A 16,693-nucleotide genomic window follows, 5' to 3' on the forward strand; every position below is an offset into this window, starting at 1 on the left:
CTTAAGATTGTGACAAATATAAAAGTAATTAACACTTTCTCTTTAGATATGTATTCTTCTTAAAAGATATTCGTCTAGAGAAGAGTGTTACATAATTAGTAAACCTAAATCATTAATTGCCGATGGTGTTGGTTGTTAGCAACTGTGCTCCATGAAAATAAGAATTTTGGGTTTACGGGAAGGTCAAATAATGGAGTTTGTTTCAATCAATATGGCAAAGTGGAAACCGGTGCTAGTGCGTGGTGTAAGGGCAAAAAGCTAAGAAATCCAGGTTTTAATCTTTAGTTTATGTTTTTTTTTTATTTTTTATATTATAATAAATAATGTTTTGCCTAATAAAACGATATCGTTTTATTAAAAATAAAAAAGAAGAAAATATTTGATGGAATACCCTTAATAAAATTTCAGATTTGATTCTCAAATCAGTTTCAATTTTTCAAAATACTGGAATGGAAAATAGAACTTTGAACTGGTCAATTTCCCTACTTTTGAAACCATAACTGACATTAAATTGGATACCCCACTGTTCCAAATTTTCCCTCTTCCTTGGCTTAACCCTAACGACAACAAACCATCGTGGAGATCGACAAGCCTCCAACTTGGAGAGGCCCCAAATTTTGGCGCTCTCCAACTATAAATAAAGCTCCGACACTGCCATTTAGCGTAGGGCATCATGTTTCCAAACCATGACCCTTGGACTTTTTCCCAACGCCCATTATCTCTCCAGTGATGCTCATAATAAGTGAAACTTAAAATAAGTTTATTTCCAAATGTATCATATTTAAGGAATTATTTAACCTGTCATATTTAATATATATCTTAAGGGTATAATAAAATTTAGATTTTCCCTTGTTCCACAAATAAATACACATTTATATATATTATCACATAATTAGTTATTATTTTATTTTTAATTCAAAATTACCCAATTACATAATAACATATATCAATTCGGTATACATTTGTGTATTCAAAATAAGTATACATAATTTTATTATACTATATCTAGATATAGTGTATTAAGAATTGATGATTGCTTTTAAGTTTAACCATCAATTGTAAATTTTTTTCACTATATCAAATATTTCATATGCCAACATAAAATAAAGATAATGAATTTAAGATAAAAAAATATATATCAAGATTAAGGGCTAAAAAAGAATGATTAACCTAATTCTACCGTAAACAAACATGTACAAGGAACTTCCTTTCTACTGTCCTAATTCTCCTAGAATGCACTATCTGAACCAACTGGAATTGCTGTTTGAAATTGAAACTTACACTTTGAGATGACAATCATAAATTCAAAATTATTGAAGAAGCGAACCAATAAATGGAATATGTGATGAAGCAGTTAGTCTTTATTTACCTTGACTGGCCCCTTCTAAGACTATAGTTGAGAGATCTTCAAAAACTGACTTCATATCTGGTCTCTCCGAAGCTGGTAGTATACATCTGAGAGCCACTTGAAGCATCTCATCTAGAACTCTAGGCGGGCAACCTGCATTATGCCTATCCATAATCATACTGTCAAAGCACTCCCTCGAACGATTTTCGATAGCCAATAACCTAACCCAGTCTGTAAAATCAACTACTCTTGGATCCCCACAAACAATCTCTCCAGAACTCTTTCCAGTCAGGAGCTCCAGCAAGATGATTCCAAATGCATAAACATCACTCTTTAGTGATGGGAGTGGTTTACTTGAGCTAGCGAATTCAGGAGGCCTATAGCCAAGAGCACCTGCATTCAACAATTGCTCAGCTGTGCCAGCTGATGTCAATATTCGGTGAAGACTATAATCGGTGAGGAGAGCATTCATATTAGGAGTTTCTAACAAGATGTTAGAGGATTTGAGGTTTCCATGGGGTATTGCTCTTTCATTGTGTAGGTAGTTAAGACATCGTGCCACATCTACAGCAACTCTTAGCCGTAAATCAATAGACAAGGGTGGGAGCTTTCTTGGATCCGTTTCTGCAGAAAACAACTATATTAAAAAATGAAAAGCTTTAATGGATACAAACAGATGAAAACTCTAGCATTACAGCTGTGACAAGTGAAAGTTTTTGGAAGCTTGTCTACTCTGCTTCTATTGGATAATCTCTAAACTATTAGTTGACATGAGTCAATTAATGGATATAACTACAATCATCATGCCGTGGCAGTGGTCCAACAATTGCAGAAATTAAACTTACACTCTTAAGTTTTAAAATCTAACTTACTGGGGCACAGAAATTTGTGCATCGTGAAACAGTAGTGCTATGTACACAAACAATGATGTGTCACAATGTGATTAGATAGTTTAAAATTAAAGATAAAACAACATCAATCATATGATGACATATCGTTGTTTGTGTACAAAATTGTGCATATTGTTTGTAGACATAGTTTTATTCTTTAAGAAATGGTTCCCAACTTTGGCTGCATCAATATTGTCCCATTTAGGTGTCATAATAAACAAGACTGGAAATATAATCTTCTATAAGAGCATGAAAAATGGTCATATTATTAATAAACAAGCATAAGTAAACAACAAAAACTTATTACACACTCAAGGACCACTATATGTTTTATCCTCAACTACTCAGATTAATTATCAACTCACTTGAAGGATGGAAATAGTTCTTTTACTTCAAATCAATCTTGTTTAACTGACAATAAATTTGAATTCTACAGATGATAGGAACTTACATGACTGAATTCTATGATGACTGTAGGAATTATTGTTATTTATCTTCTCTAAGCAGTATGACCAGACCAAAAAAGCTTGTACATTCAGAATTAACCACTATTTCTATGAAGAGTGAATCACATTTTCTCACCCAAGGTTTCGCCTTAAAACACTTTTCTTCCCTTAGTTGGCATTCATAACACTTTCCCATCCAAAATCATACTCTTAATGAAAAAACTGTATTAGGAATTGAAATTACCATTTTATCTCAAGAATTTCATTCATCAAAATTATAATATGATTTCAAGGTAAAAAAATTAAAAATAAACCCTTTAAATAACCAAATTATATAAGAACCTACTTGTTTCCCATGCTTTTCACCCTCACCCATTTCTTCCTCACTTCTTATAGGTAAAGGTGTCAATGACATATCATTGTATGTTTAGAGCAAGTTACAATTTTTGAAAAAATTAGGGGTGTTAATGAAAATTTTTAGGGGTTTTGAAAAATCGAAAAAATCTCAAGGGTGTTTTTAAAAATTTTTAAAATTTTAATATGCCCTCAGTAGTTTAAAAAACAATACTTATACTCTCAAATAATTGAATATAATACAACAAATTAAAGGTATAAATGTGATATTACAAACTATTGGGTCCATAACTGTATTTTCAAAATATATAGGGGTATGAAAAAATAAGAACCTTGATTGCTAATGGTACATTAGATATAGTTGATTTGCTTGAAAATAAAAAGATTGTAAGATGCAAATAGGTGTTCACTTATAAGTACACATCTTGTCGAAGTATTGAAAAGTACAAAACAAGATTGGTAGCCCAAGGTTTCACACAAATCTATGGGATTGTAAATAAAGAAACCTTCGCACTAATAGCAAAGTTGAATTCCATCAAGATATTATTATTTATTGCGGTTAATCTGGATTGGAATCTTATCCAACTAGACATAAAGAATGTTTTCCTGCATCGGATACTTGAGGAGGATATATACATGCCGATAACACCTGGGTTTGAGGAAGAATTTAGAGCTGGCAAAGTTTGTACATTGAAGAAGTCGTTGTATGGTTTAAAACAATTACTAAGGGATTAGTTGACAAGATTTAGTAATTGGCAAATTCTAGACCAAAAAGTTTTTCGGTAAGGTTCTAACAAGACTTTGGCGACGATAGGTTTCAAGAGCTTTTCATGAGTTTTTCAGAAATATATTTAGTGGAGAGACACTTTCTAGAAGTGTATTTTCAAATTTTGGTTTCCAATAGGATTTTGCTAGGCTGTAATGAGTTCGGCCTTCAATGATAGGTTTCTAAAGCTTTTTGAAAGTTTTCTAATAATATCTCTCGTAGATTGACACTTTTTGGAGGTGGACTTTCAATTTTTGGGTTTGCGTGGTTTTTCGATAGGATTCCAACAAGTTTTGGCAAGCTACTATGGCTTCCCGACAAATTAAACTTGGTCCTCCTCTAAAAAATACGGACAAAAAAGAGCAACTTTTTCGAAACCTTGGCTCTGATACCATGAAACGATGGGTTTCTTGGTTTTGATTAAATTATGTCACAAATTTTTCATTATACAATGGAGGGATTATACAAACATTCTAGGATTTTAAACTAGTAAGAATCTATATAAACTAGTAAATACAATACGAACCAGGAAGTGAGATAAAAATAAGGAAACATACAATAAAGAGAAATCAAAATGATCCCAAAATAAGAAAATTTTCAATCAACCAATTGACTTTCCAACATGGACACAACATATTCATATTAAAAAAAGGCCAAAAAAAGGGACCTTTGTAAGATGGAGTTTGACATGATTATATGAACTCAAGTCATACAAATTTATTTCCTTTGGACACTAAATTTGCTAGAAAATAATGCCCCACAACACTAAAACTCACAGAAATTCAGAATTAGAACTGTATGTTCTTGAGTCATTAACTGACAATATGTTCAACACTTTCAACTTTTTGAGGGTCTAAACTAATTAATATTTCAAATTGGATAGCGATGTCCCATGTAATCAACTAGCACAATCCTGAAGATATGTCTTTGCTAGTTTTTCATGGTCTTCACTAATTCCATAAAGTAAGGTAATGCTGGCTGAAGATGGCCTATCACGATATGCTGATCCACACCCCGACAAACCCCCCAACGCCCACCACACCGCCCCCCATAATGGGAACAATTTGAAAAAAATGTTGCACTGATTGCAAAATACTAAAAAATGAATTGATAACAGACTGATGCATATAAAATAAATAATCATGCAAGCATTAAAGAATGTTAAAACAGATGCAGGTGCAAGCACATGCAAAAACCTGATAGTATGACAAGCAATCAGAACTAGTTGGTCGTGTTTAGGCTGATGACTTTGCCAAAATTATACAACATACAGGATATAGAGATTTTTAATGGTTCAGAGTTATCAGATTTGTAAAATCACCAGTTAGGTGATGTCACACAATGATAGAAACGCAAATACAGGGGAGACCTTACCTTGAAGATAGAGGGCCAAAGATTGTGCATTGATAAAAGTGGATATGATTAGTTTCTCATGCTCCTTTGGACCCCAGTAGTAACCCCGAAGAGAGACTAAATTTGGATGTTTGATGTTCCCAAGTTTCTTTACTTCCCTTGCAAATTCTTTCCTCCCTTTTGCTGTTCCCTCCCTCAACCATTTGACAGCTAAGACATTACCAGAGTCAAGTGTAGCTTTGTATAAAGTTCCATGACAACTCCTTCCAATGACTTCTGCTGGAGCATGTGAAAGTTCTTCTGCAGTGAACACTAGGGAACAATCAAAAAGATATAAATCCCCAGCTAATTTTTCAGGAGAACAAACCTTGAGCACATCAGAATTCTGGGAGTCAATTTGGAGTCTAGAAGGTGATGGATTTGAAGATGATAAGATGGACAAGGGGGAAGATAACCCTTCATATTTTTTTATTGATTCAAGATAGTAGGTATCTTTAGGCTTCTTTACAAATGATGAAGTGTCCCCAGAATCATAAGCAGACCCCATTTGGGATGATGGTAAAAGATCTTGCTTGAAACCAAATGAAGATAATGATGGGTCAACATTTTTGTTAAGCACTGATGTATGACAAAGGGAAGAACCCCCTAGAGGAACATCTTTCTTCACCCCATCTCTATTCAAACTGATCCTCCTATTTTTCAGCCAAGGGACCCAATAGATCATAATACATAAAATAGCGACCATGGTAGCACCACCAACTAAACCTGCAATCAGGGCAATTTTAGTAGCAGGTTTCATATGATTCTCATGCTCACTCATAGTCATGTCGGGAGTGCCTGGTGACAGCAGTGAATAAGGAAATTTCAGCAAGGAATTTCCAGGATGGAATGCTGAATCAGGAAACCGCCTTAAGTTATAAGGCACCACACCAGAGAGATTATTATAAGAAACATTGAGTCCTTTTAGGTCATCTGGAAGGCCATCAGGAATGCTACCCTCAAATTTGTTGTTGGACAGATTAAGATACAACAAGTTATGAAACTTAGAGATCTCTGGGGGCAGATGACCACTTAATGAGTTATAAGACAGATCAATAGACAGAAGGCTCAAACTTTGGACAGAACTTGCTGGAGAATTTTTCGATTCTTGAAGAGGTAGTGGCCCAGTCAAGTTGTTGCCTGACAGATTAATATCGGTCAGTATTGTGGAGTTGAAGAAGCTTGGAAGGAGGAGCCCACTAAGATGGTTGAGGCTAAGATCAATAACTTTTAGTTCTGGGTATGTTCCCAAAACAGCAGGGAGAACACCCTCTAATGAATTGTTGGATACCTTGAATGAAGTCAGCCTCAAGAACTGAGAAGTTTCATTTGGCAAAGTACCAGACAACGAGTTCGAACTCAAATGAATAACTTCCACATAATTTCCCCAACTCTGCATTCTGGAAAAATTCCCAGAGAGTCTATTATTACTCAAATCTACAATGGCACAGTGTCCAACCTTGAGAGGTAAGAAACCTGACAACTTATTTGATGATAAATTAACCTTCTTTAAGGTTGCAGATGTAATACTTCCAACTGGACCTGTCACACATGCAAAATATTAGAAACAGTAACATTAACAAAATGGATGACGAAAGGAGAAGATCGGTAGTTTGTTATTTTCATAACTATGACATAAAAAATGTCATAAATGACATCTGAAACTAATTATTATTGCAAATGAAAGGACTACTTCAACAAAGATGATAAACATAATTTATATATGATAATTAACCATTCTTAGAATGGCTTGTTTCAATTATCTTTCTCTTCATCTATTTTCTTTTTTATCTTTCTGGTAAAGCCCTTAATTTATTTTCATAACCAATCAATATATGTCTCTCAAAACAAACACTTCAGAAGAATCTGAATTTCCATACAAAACCTAGAAAGAGACATGCAAATGCATGACCTCAGCTCTTATACCATGTTAATTAACTGCTTGAACTGAAAGCTTAAGCTATATGGTAAACATTCCACACAAGTATTAAATCACAAGATTAATTTTATTGTTTCTGAAATCACAAGAAACCATGAATACCGTGTCTTCCTTCCTTCTTTCACCAAATTTCATGTTCTTTAAAGTAAAGGACAGATTTTCATCAAAATTAGACCAACTCCTTATGCAGCACTGTTTATTCCTTCCCCACTTGGTATGTTTAGGTTTACATGAATTTTATGATATATTTTGCAGCAATCATTGGCTAATTAAAGCAGAAAATATATCATTATTTATATGTGGTATGATGCATGACATTATATATATTTAATGAAATATCATCAGCATGCTCTTTTTATATTCTTCAAATAATTTCATTGTGTCTAACTCCGATCTAAACTGTGGTGGAAGTAATGTCATGCACCATGGTTTATTCCAAATCCATTGCCATCATGTTGGACTCCAATAACAAGAAAAGAAGAAGTACTAAAATTCAATATTTAATTTCAACCTTACAACATTTTTTTCCGTCTATGTATAGAACCAATATGGCTTCTACAATCTATTTCTCATTTATCAAGCACTAGTTTGGTACCACCCATAAAAAATGGAAAAAAGATGATATCTTTCACAGGCTAAACAAAAAATAAAAACCTCATGTCTACCAAAACAAGCACTAAACATATATTGATGCTTTAAGGAAGGAGATTGTTACATCAAATCCTAGTTATATTGATAGGTGAAGTCAAATGCATATGGAATACAGAAATAAATAAAAATTTGACTTGCAAAAGGGCATATTCTGCATATAATTATTAGATAAGGTTACCAGAATTAGAAAGTAAACTAATATCAAATGATAATTAATATAATAACTGCTATAAACAGAACAAGAAGGCTGCCAGAATTCATTGTACCTTCGAGCAGATTATGGCTGAGATCCAGTTCAGATAACATCATTGAGCTGTCCTGCAAAAGAGCTTCTGGTAGAGACCCTGACAACTGATTGCTTCCCAGCTGTAGAATCCGAAGAGAGACAACAAAGTTGAAGGAAGGTATATTACCCGCTAACTGATTATTACTGGCATCAAACACCTCTAAACTGTCGAAATATGGCATTCCATCATGAGCAAAGAGCTCTCCAACTATAGAATTGTAGCTAACATTAAAATACTGAATCGAAGAAATAAAACCAGAGTTTCCAAGCCCCAAGTCCAGTGAACCAGAGAATTCATTACTGCTGAGATCAAAATGTAGCAGGCTACCCAACTCAGACACAAGATGCATAATATCCCCATTAAAACCATTACCCCGCAAATCTAAGTACTTCAACTTCTCAAGATTGCTAATACCAGAAGGAAATGTACCTTCAAAACTGTTTGAAGAAAGATTCAGAAGCACTAAATTCTTTAATTTAACAATGCTAGAGGGTATCAACCCAAGAAATATATTCCGGGAGAGATCCAGAAACTCAAGAGACTGAAGGGAGGCAATGTTTGTGATAGTCCCCATGAATTGATTGTTTGAAAGCGATAAATTGCGCAGCATTCTAAGGCCAGTAATATCACTGAAACTAAAATTCCCATGCAGACCCACATCATTGAGAATAATAGATGTTACATGCCCATCTCTACAAGTAACCCCAAACCAATTCTGGGGACACCCATCAGATGCTAAAGAGTTAGAGTCCCATGAATCAAGAACTTGGCCTGATGGGTCCTTTTGGATGCCTTTCTTTAGCTCCAAAAGTGCTTCAAAATCTGATTTTGCTAATGCATTTACTACCAACAACAGAATTATCAAACTCAAACTCACAGCAGTGACAGTACCCATGGTTTAAGAGACACAATGAAGATATAAAGAGACTGGTTGAAGAATAGAAGAAGCTTACAGTAATTTTCACAGCTGATATAATGACAAAATTCTCGTAAATGGGAACTGCATTAAGTCAACCAATTGAAAAAGTACCAGATGAAGAAATATTGCACAAATACTTAGCTACATTTCAAGGAAAAGCAGGTGGGTGAGTTAAAAAGTAGAAGAATCCAAATGCACAAAGTAAGTGCAGACCAGAGACAGTGTAGAAGAAGAGAGTGAGAGAGAGAGAGAGAGTGAAAGTGTTGGGTGGAGGGTGTCATTTATTGGAAGAAACGAGATGGGGACAGAATTAAATACAAATAAAATGTGGAATTAGGTTAGGGGATGAGTAGTTTCTTTCACTTTCTAGTTTTTCTAGTAACACTTTTTAAGTACGAACACCAATGCATTTCATTACTCTTTGTGGTTATTAAAATACTCGCATCTTCACTGCTCAATTATTTTCCATAACAACATGCGATGATTAATATAGCAAACCATCGTCATATACCATAAGATGATGATGATTTAATGGCAATCTGTAGGGGTAACAGAAACTCATTCACTACCCGTTTACAGTTTTACTATTAGCTTTGCAATTTATAGGGAGAAAAACTCCCATTTGAGGAAGGATGGGCCTAGAAGAACAAAGTAGGAAAGAGAATTTTATAGAAAATTGAATATTCCAGTCTCTTTTTCTTGTCTCAAAATGTTTATATTCCTTTACAATCTGAATTGGGTATTACTGGAATTACCCTTCTATAAGTAATAATAGGTTAAAAACAAAATTAAGTAAAAATAATAAACAAAAACTAACAATCAGTCAATAATTGCTAGCTAGATTCTTGATGTAGTCTCAATCATAATCTTGAAGCCACCATTGAGGATGGCTCAAATGAATAGGCTTGTTATAAGGTGTTAGAGTAATTTGCTAGTTCACTTATAATGAATATGCAATACCCTATGACTTGGACTAGTTTAAACCCTATAATCTCTTTTCCCTTGGAAAAATATCTTGCCCACAAGGTTTAAATAGGGTAATCTTGTTGAAGGCCATGTAACAACTCCTAAGAAGTGTCCTCTAGAAGCAAGTTGGTCCATTATACCAAGATCTCCATGAGACCGACAATATTGATCCTTTTGTTGACAACCACTAATGGTTGTATTATAGGTTGGTTGTCCATAATAGTTGAAGGAAGAGACTGAGGTGTTACAAGAGTTGGACCTTTATGTGGTTTCAGTTGTCACTACAACAATATTTAAAAGTTTGGATAATGCTCTCACTCTTTCCACTAAAAGGTTACATAGTCATCTTGCCTCAAAGACATAACTAAAATTTATTACATAACTCATAGTCGAATAAGTCAAAATGCTAGTTATGACAGTTTTTCATGCCAAAGTCATGTTTAGTTCAAATCACCAAATTCAATTTGGTTTGTATACTAATTGAGAACTTAAAAAATAAACATAATCATGAATTTTATTAAAAATTCAACTTACATGAAGTTCCTTAGTTTTTCAAAACCATTTGGAAGTTTCATTTCTAAAACGAGATGAACATTACAACTATTATATTTCTATTATTTTGCTAGAAGGTTGCAATCGATAATGAGATCCCACACAGCTAATGTAGCACTAGGTGTTGCATAACCGACTTGTAGGTTTACCTCACCTCTAATAAGTGTTTACTCTGTCTTAGTTCCTCCACATCAAAATAAATTAGAGAACTATATTAAGTGTCAATGACTTAAGATGTTAAGGCCAAGAGGTTGAATTCTCAATCATACCTAAAGTAGAAAACTTAGTCTTCTTGCTTTTGTTTGCAAGTGAGGTTTTATAGCGTTTTCTCCAGTAGCCATGCTAACCACATAAAAAGAAAACTACCTTTCCTATGTTATTCATTCCATTCATAGGGTTTGGAGTATTTTAAGGTATAGGCCAAGTTTTGGAATCGAATGTGAGTTTGGCCTTAGCCTTAGTTTTCTCTTCTTTTCTCTTAATACCAACATAAACCATCTTAGCCATATTAATATGAACCTTAACATCCAACAACATCCTTAACATATCAGACATTGATTATTTCTTATTATCCCTATAAAAGTTTTTAAACAGTTTGTACTAAAGATAACTCATCCAATTTAATTTGATTCATTGTTAAATTGTAATGAATATGATTTGTGAATCTTCATATACGCAAGTCTAACTCTTTTGAAAAAACTCAAAGAATTTAACAATGAAATGTAAAAGTTAGTTAGCAAAAGTATTCAACTACTTAGCTTGAATCGAAGAGATGAATACTTAATCTTGAAGTTTGAATAAATACCTAGAGTAAAGTGGAAGTTATGTTAATCTACCCATAATATTCTAGGGTTATACCTTAAAGATTGCAAAGCACAATACAAATGAGCGCCATTTAGATGTATGTATAGCACACAATGTGTGTTATATTTTTTGGGTTAAAACCCGATGGCTTGTTTGATTATGGTAGTTGTTGGACTCTTAGGTGTTTTGATGATGATAAAAATATAAGTTAAAAGTGCTAAAATAGATAAAGTGTGAAAATTGTAGGATTAAATCTCGAGAACGATTGACTCAACATGTGGCACGTCAGGCTTATAAAGAAAATGAGTCATTCATAAATTCATGCCCTATGTCGTTCTTTAGTCGTGCATACTTCTAAGCTTTGAGCCAAATTGAATATGGTCATGTGCAGTCATTCCATTCAAGCAGCCACCCATGCATATCATTTCAAAGTCATGCACGAAGAAAGCATCCCAAAACCAAGAAGCTTGAATTGTTCGAGGAATGGTCAAAATGGATAAAGTCAAACTAGTGCATGCTGACCATTCCAGAATGCTCATGCTACATGTGCTTAAACTTTTGTTAAGGGAGTCAAGGAAAAAGATCATGCTTGCAAGCCGAACATGGTCAAAGTCAAAGGTCAAAAAGACTAAAAGTCAAGAATTAGTGTATCGACTATGCTAATGGATGACCAATTGTGCTTAGTGCAACAACAAGGCATTAAGCTAGCCGTGCAACATCTCGACTTTTGTGTCATGCTTGCTTCTGGAATTTTCAAAAGTTAAAGCCTTGAAAAGGATGTTGACCATTCTAGAGCTATACTAACCGTTTCTTAAGTGGTGAGAGCATTTAAAGTTGACCATTAAGAACTTTGACTGAGGTTGATCTTTAGTCGTAAAATGTGGTATTAACTATGCCATTTAAATAAGCCACCTATTTTGACATAGTTTTAAGAGTAAAATATTACTTTCGGAAGTCAAACGACTAGTTTTTCATTTGTGTCTTTATTCATTGTTGGTAGATTAATTTATATCTTGTGCATTAAATTTTTTAAAAACCTATTCACTCTCCTCTAGGTTCATTTTATCCATTCAAAGGATCTTTATATTTAGGCTCTAGTTTTGCTAAAATCTAACAATTTTTTAAGTCAAAAGATCTTTATAAATGGATAGTACTTCCACACCCCTTTTTCTTGAAGGCCAATGCATAACAAAACCTTCTTTCTTTAATGACACTAATTACACACAATGGAAGATTACAATGAGATTGCATGTTAGGTCTATCGATTTAAACTTTGGAGAATTATTGAACATGAAGACCTAATAGCAATGGGCCCTAGAAAAAATCAATCAAAAATGAAATGGATTATATTGAAGAAGATGAAAAGATGTTGAGTTTAAATGCTAAGACAATTAACATCTTATTTTATACTCTTAATGCAATATAATTCAATAGATTTTCAACCTGTGAATCAATAAAAGAAGTTTGGACCATCCTCTAAACAACACTTAAAAGGACAAGCCAAGTCAAAGAGTTAAAGATTGAGCTTTTTTTTTTTGGAATACAAACTATTTGAGATAAAGTCCGGAAAGAATATCATAGACATTACAAGAAGTTTTCAAACCTAATGAATGATCTTAAAGGATTAGGAAAGAGTTTTGAAATCATTGAGTTGGTTAAAAAGATATTAAGATCCTTGCCCAATTTATGGATGATGAAGGTAACCACAATTGAAGAGTCAAAGGATTTAAGCAAGATAGGTATGGATGAACTTATAAGAAGTCTCCTCACTAATGAGATGAAGAGAAAACCAAAAAAAAAAAAAAAAAAGGAAATTAAGGCAAAAAGAGATATTGCCTTAAAAGTTACTGATGAGAAAGAAGATGAAAGAAACTTTTGCATGGATGAAAATGATGTGAGCCTTCTAGCTAGGAGGTTTAGCAAATTCCTATTAAGATCAAAGGGAAATAAAGGAAAAGGATTTGCTAGACCTAGGTGAAAAGAGAAATAATGAGATAATTTGTTATGAGTGAAAGAAACAGGGGCATATTCACCAAGATTGTCCTTTGAGGAAGAAAAAGAAAGATAAAAAGAAGAAAAGGTCTAAAAGAAATTTCTTGTTGCTACATAGTGTGAGAGCGATGACTCTTGTGATGAAAGTGAGTCCAAGAAGGAAAGGACCAACATATGCTTTATGGCCAAAAGTGATTCAAAGGATGAGGTAAATGATTCTAACTCATACTCTTTAAATGAATTACGAGATGCATTTGATTTATTAATGAAAGAATATGGATGCATGCAAGCTAAATACAAGACATTAAAGAAACAATTAGTATGCATTAAAAAAAGAACATAACATACTCTCACATGAGCATGATAAATTGAAAGCTGAATTTGAAAAAATATCCATTGAAAAGGAATCATGCTTTTCACAAACACATATAGACCTTTAAAATTTAATCTTTTAAAGTTGAAAAAAGTTTAAGTTCCTAAGAAGATTTTAAAGGCTAACAATGTTGGACCCAAAACCATTTAGGTACCAACAAGTAAATGAATTAATTTATGGTGTAGGTTTGCTTTTAATCTTCAATGAAATCCTCTAGCAAATGATACCTGGATAGTGGATGTTTAAGGCATATGACTGGAGATAGAAGTCTATTCTCCTTATTGAAGGGTAAAGATGGAGGAACGCCAATTTTGGCAATAACTCTGAAAAAAGGGTAATTGACATTGGCATCATAGGTAACTCTTCTTTTTTTATTAATGATGTTTTACTTGTTGAAAGTCTTAAACATAATTTACTTAGTATAAATCAATTATATCATAAGGGCTTCGAAATTAATTTTTATTCTGTGTTGCAATATTATTAATGCTAGCACAAATGCAATTATATTCATTGGGCATAAATATTCAAATGTGTATATTATAGATTTGCATGATACTGTATCTAGAAACATACGCCTTATGTCAACCAAGAAGGAAGACATGTGGCTATGGCATAGAATATCAAGACATGCAAGCATTGATGTTATGCAAAAACTTTCCAAAAGAAATTTAGTAAAGATTTGCCTAAATTGGTTTTGAGAAAGGATGATGCATGTATGAAGGACAAACAAACAAGAATTTGTTTTAAACCTAAAAATTGTGTTTCAACCTCATGACCCTTTCAACTTTTGTATATGGACTTGTATGAACCATTTAGAACTACAAGTCTAGTTGGAAAGCATTATTGCTTTGTAATTGTTAATGATTTTTCAAGATTTACTTGACTTTTGCTTCTTGCTTATAAAAGTGATGCATTTAATGCATTTGTTCCATTTGTTAGGGAATTGAAAAACCTAGTAGATTGTGCAATTACAACTATTAGAAGTGAATACGACAAATAATTTGAAAATTCAGATTTTGAATCATTTTGTAGTGAGCATAACATTAAGAACATTTTTTTAGCACTTAGGCCTTCAACAAAATAAAATTGTTGAGAGGAGAAATAAGATACTTGTAGAAATGACTAGGATCATATTGTATGTGCATAATTTGTCAAAATATTTTTGCAGTGAAGCCATCAACACTTTATGTTACATTATTAATACGGTTATGATTAAGTCAATCATTTAGAAAACTCCTTACGAGTCATTCAAAGGGAAAAAACCTAATATTGCATATTTTCATCCCTTTGGATATAAATGCTTTGTGCTAAACAATAGTAAAGATAACTTACAAAAATTTGATGCCAAGACAGATGAGACAATTTTTCTAGGTTATTCTACCTAACAAGAGAATTCTTCTAGTTAAAGAATCTATATATGTGTTATTTAATGAATCTTCTAAGTGTTTTGATAATAGAAATGAGGATATATAAATCAAAGACTTATCTCAACTGAAAAAGAAGAAAATCATCAAAATAAGGTTAAGAAACAAGAAGATCAACTCATGTAATTTTAAGAACCACAAAGAGAATTCGCATATCCAAGGGTGAAAGATGAAGTCAAAAAAGGAAAGATTATTAGAGATCATCCCCAAGGAGTGAGAACAATAGTTGTATTGAGGAACTCATGTTAATTTCTAATATTCTTGTAACAAATGTAGCTAAAGAAGACAGATGAAGCTCTTGAAGATAAAATATGGGTATTGGTTATATGGGTATTGGTTATACTAGAAGAATTAGATCAATATGAGAAAAACAAAAGTGTGGGAACTAGTCCAAAGGCTAATAACTCACCCTACCATCAACATAAAACAGGTATATCGAAATAAGGTGGATAAAGCCAATATTGTTGTAAGAAATAATACTAGACTAGTATCCAAGGCTACTTTCATGAAAGAGGTATTGATTTTGATGAAACCTATACTTCTGTAGCTAGATTAGAAGCAATTAAAATATTACTTGCTTATGCAAGTCATTTAGACTTTAAACTTTTTCACATGGATGTTAAAAATGCATTTTTAAATGGTTTTATACAAGAGGAGTATGTATTGAACGACCTCCTGATTTTGAAAATCATGAATTTTCAAACCATGTTTTTAAATGCACAAAAGTACATTATGGTTTAAAACAAGCTCTAGAGCTTGGTAAGAAACATTAAGTAATTTTCTAATTGAAAATAGTATTATAAAAAGAAAGGTGGATATCAATTTATTTATCAAAAAGCATGAACATAATACTCTAATCGTGCAAATTTATGTTGATGATATCATCTTCAGTGCTACTTATGAATCTCTATGTAAAGAGTTTTATAAGTTGACGTAGAAAGAATTTGAAATAAGCATGATAGGGAAACTCAACTACTTCCTTAGACTTTAAATCAAGCAATTGAAGAAAGGAATATTGCTCAACCAATCCAAGTATGTCAAAAACCTCCTTAAGAGATTCAACAAGAGTGATGCAAAGAAGTAACCAACACTCATGAGTACTTCAATCAAGTTAGATGTATATAAGGGAGGTAAAAGTATTGATATTAAAGCATATAGAAGCATGATAAGTGCATTATTGTATTTAATGACATCTAGACTCGATATCATGTTTAGTGTATCCATGTGTGCTAAATTTAAGTTAATTCCAAGGAATCACATTTAAATGTCGTGAAAAGAATTTTTAGATACTTTAAAGGCATTTCAAACATTGGTTTATGATATCCTAAGGGATCTTCATTCGAATTAAGGGCATTTTCAAACCTTGATTTTGAGTGATGTAGGATTGATAGAAAAAGCACAAATGACACTTGTCAATTTTTAGAAAACATGTTAGTCTAATAGTTTTCAAATAAACAAAATTCGGTGACAACATCTGCTATAGAAGCCAAATAAGTTTTTGTGACTAGTTGTTGTGTCCAACTTTTATGGATGAGACAACAATTAATAAATTTTGGTTTTAAAATGAAAAATATTCCCATATTTTGTGAC

The 16,693-nt window shown here is 32.9% G+C and overlaps 1 protein-coding gene across 1 annotated transcript; it reads right to left on the bottom strand.

Annotated features, from left to right (window-relative positions):
* Positions 1 to 1,099: 1,099 nt before the first annotated feature.
* Positions 1,100 to 9,332, bottom strand: LOC123206612 (probable inactive receptor kinase At5g10020). The gene is made up of 3 exons (XM_044623784.1): positions 8,053 to 9,332; positions 5,179 to 6,738; positions 1,100 to 1,972 (listed from the first exon to the last, which is right to left on the bottom strand). The coding sequence occupies exons 1-3, from the start codon at positions 8,966 to 8,968 to the stop codon at positions 1,362 to 1,364; spliced, it is 3,087 nt and encodes a 1,028-aa protein (XP_044479719.1). The 5' UTR covers positions 8,969 to 9,332; the 3' UTR covers positions 1,100 to 1,361.
* Positions 9,333 to 16,693: the final 7,361 nt, after the last annotated feature.

The sequence above is a fragment of the Mangifera indica genome, unplaced genomic scaffold, assembly GCF_011075055.1.
Source record: "Mangifera indica cultivar Alphonso unplaced genomic scaffold, CATAS_Mindica_2.1 Un_0043, whole genome shotgun sequence".
Lineage (NCBI taxonomy): Eukaryota > Viridiplantae > Streptophyta > Magnoliopsida > Sapindales > Anacardiaceae > Mangifera > Mangifera indica.

Bases quoted from the DNA above. Each gene is read 5' to 3' on its own strand.
- LOC123206612 (XM_044623784.1), bottom strand. From the start codon at position 8,968: ATGGGTACTGTCACTGCTGTGAGTTTGAGTTTGATAATTCTGTTGTTG. The intron at 6,739-8,052 runs GTACAATGAATT...CATGTGTGACAG, and splicing joins CAGCCATAATCTGCTCGAAG to GTCCAGTTGGAAGTATTACA. The intron at 1,973-5,178 runs GTAAGGTCTCCC...TGTTTTCTGCAG, and splicing joins TTTGGCCCTCTATCTTCAAG to AAACGGATCCAAGAAAGCTC.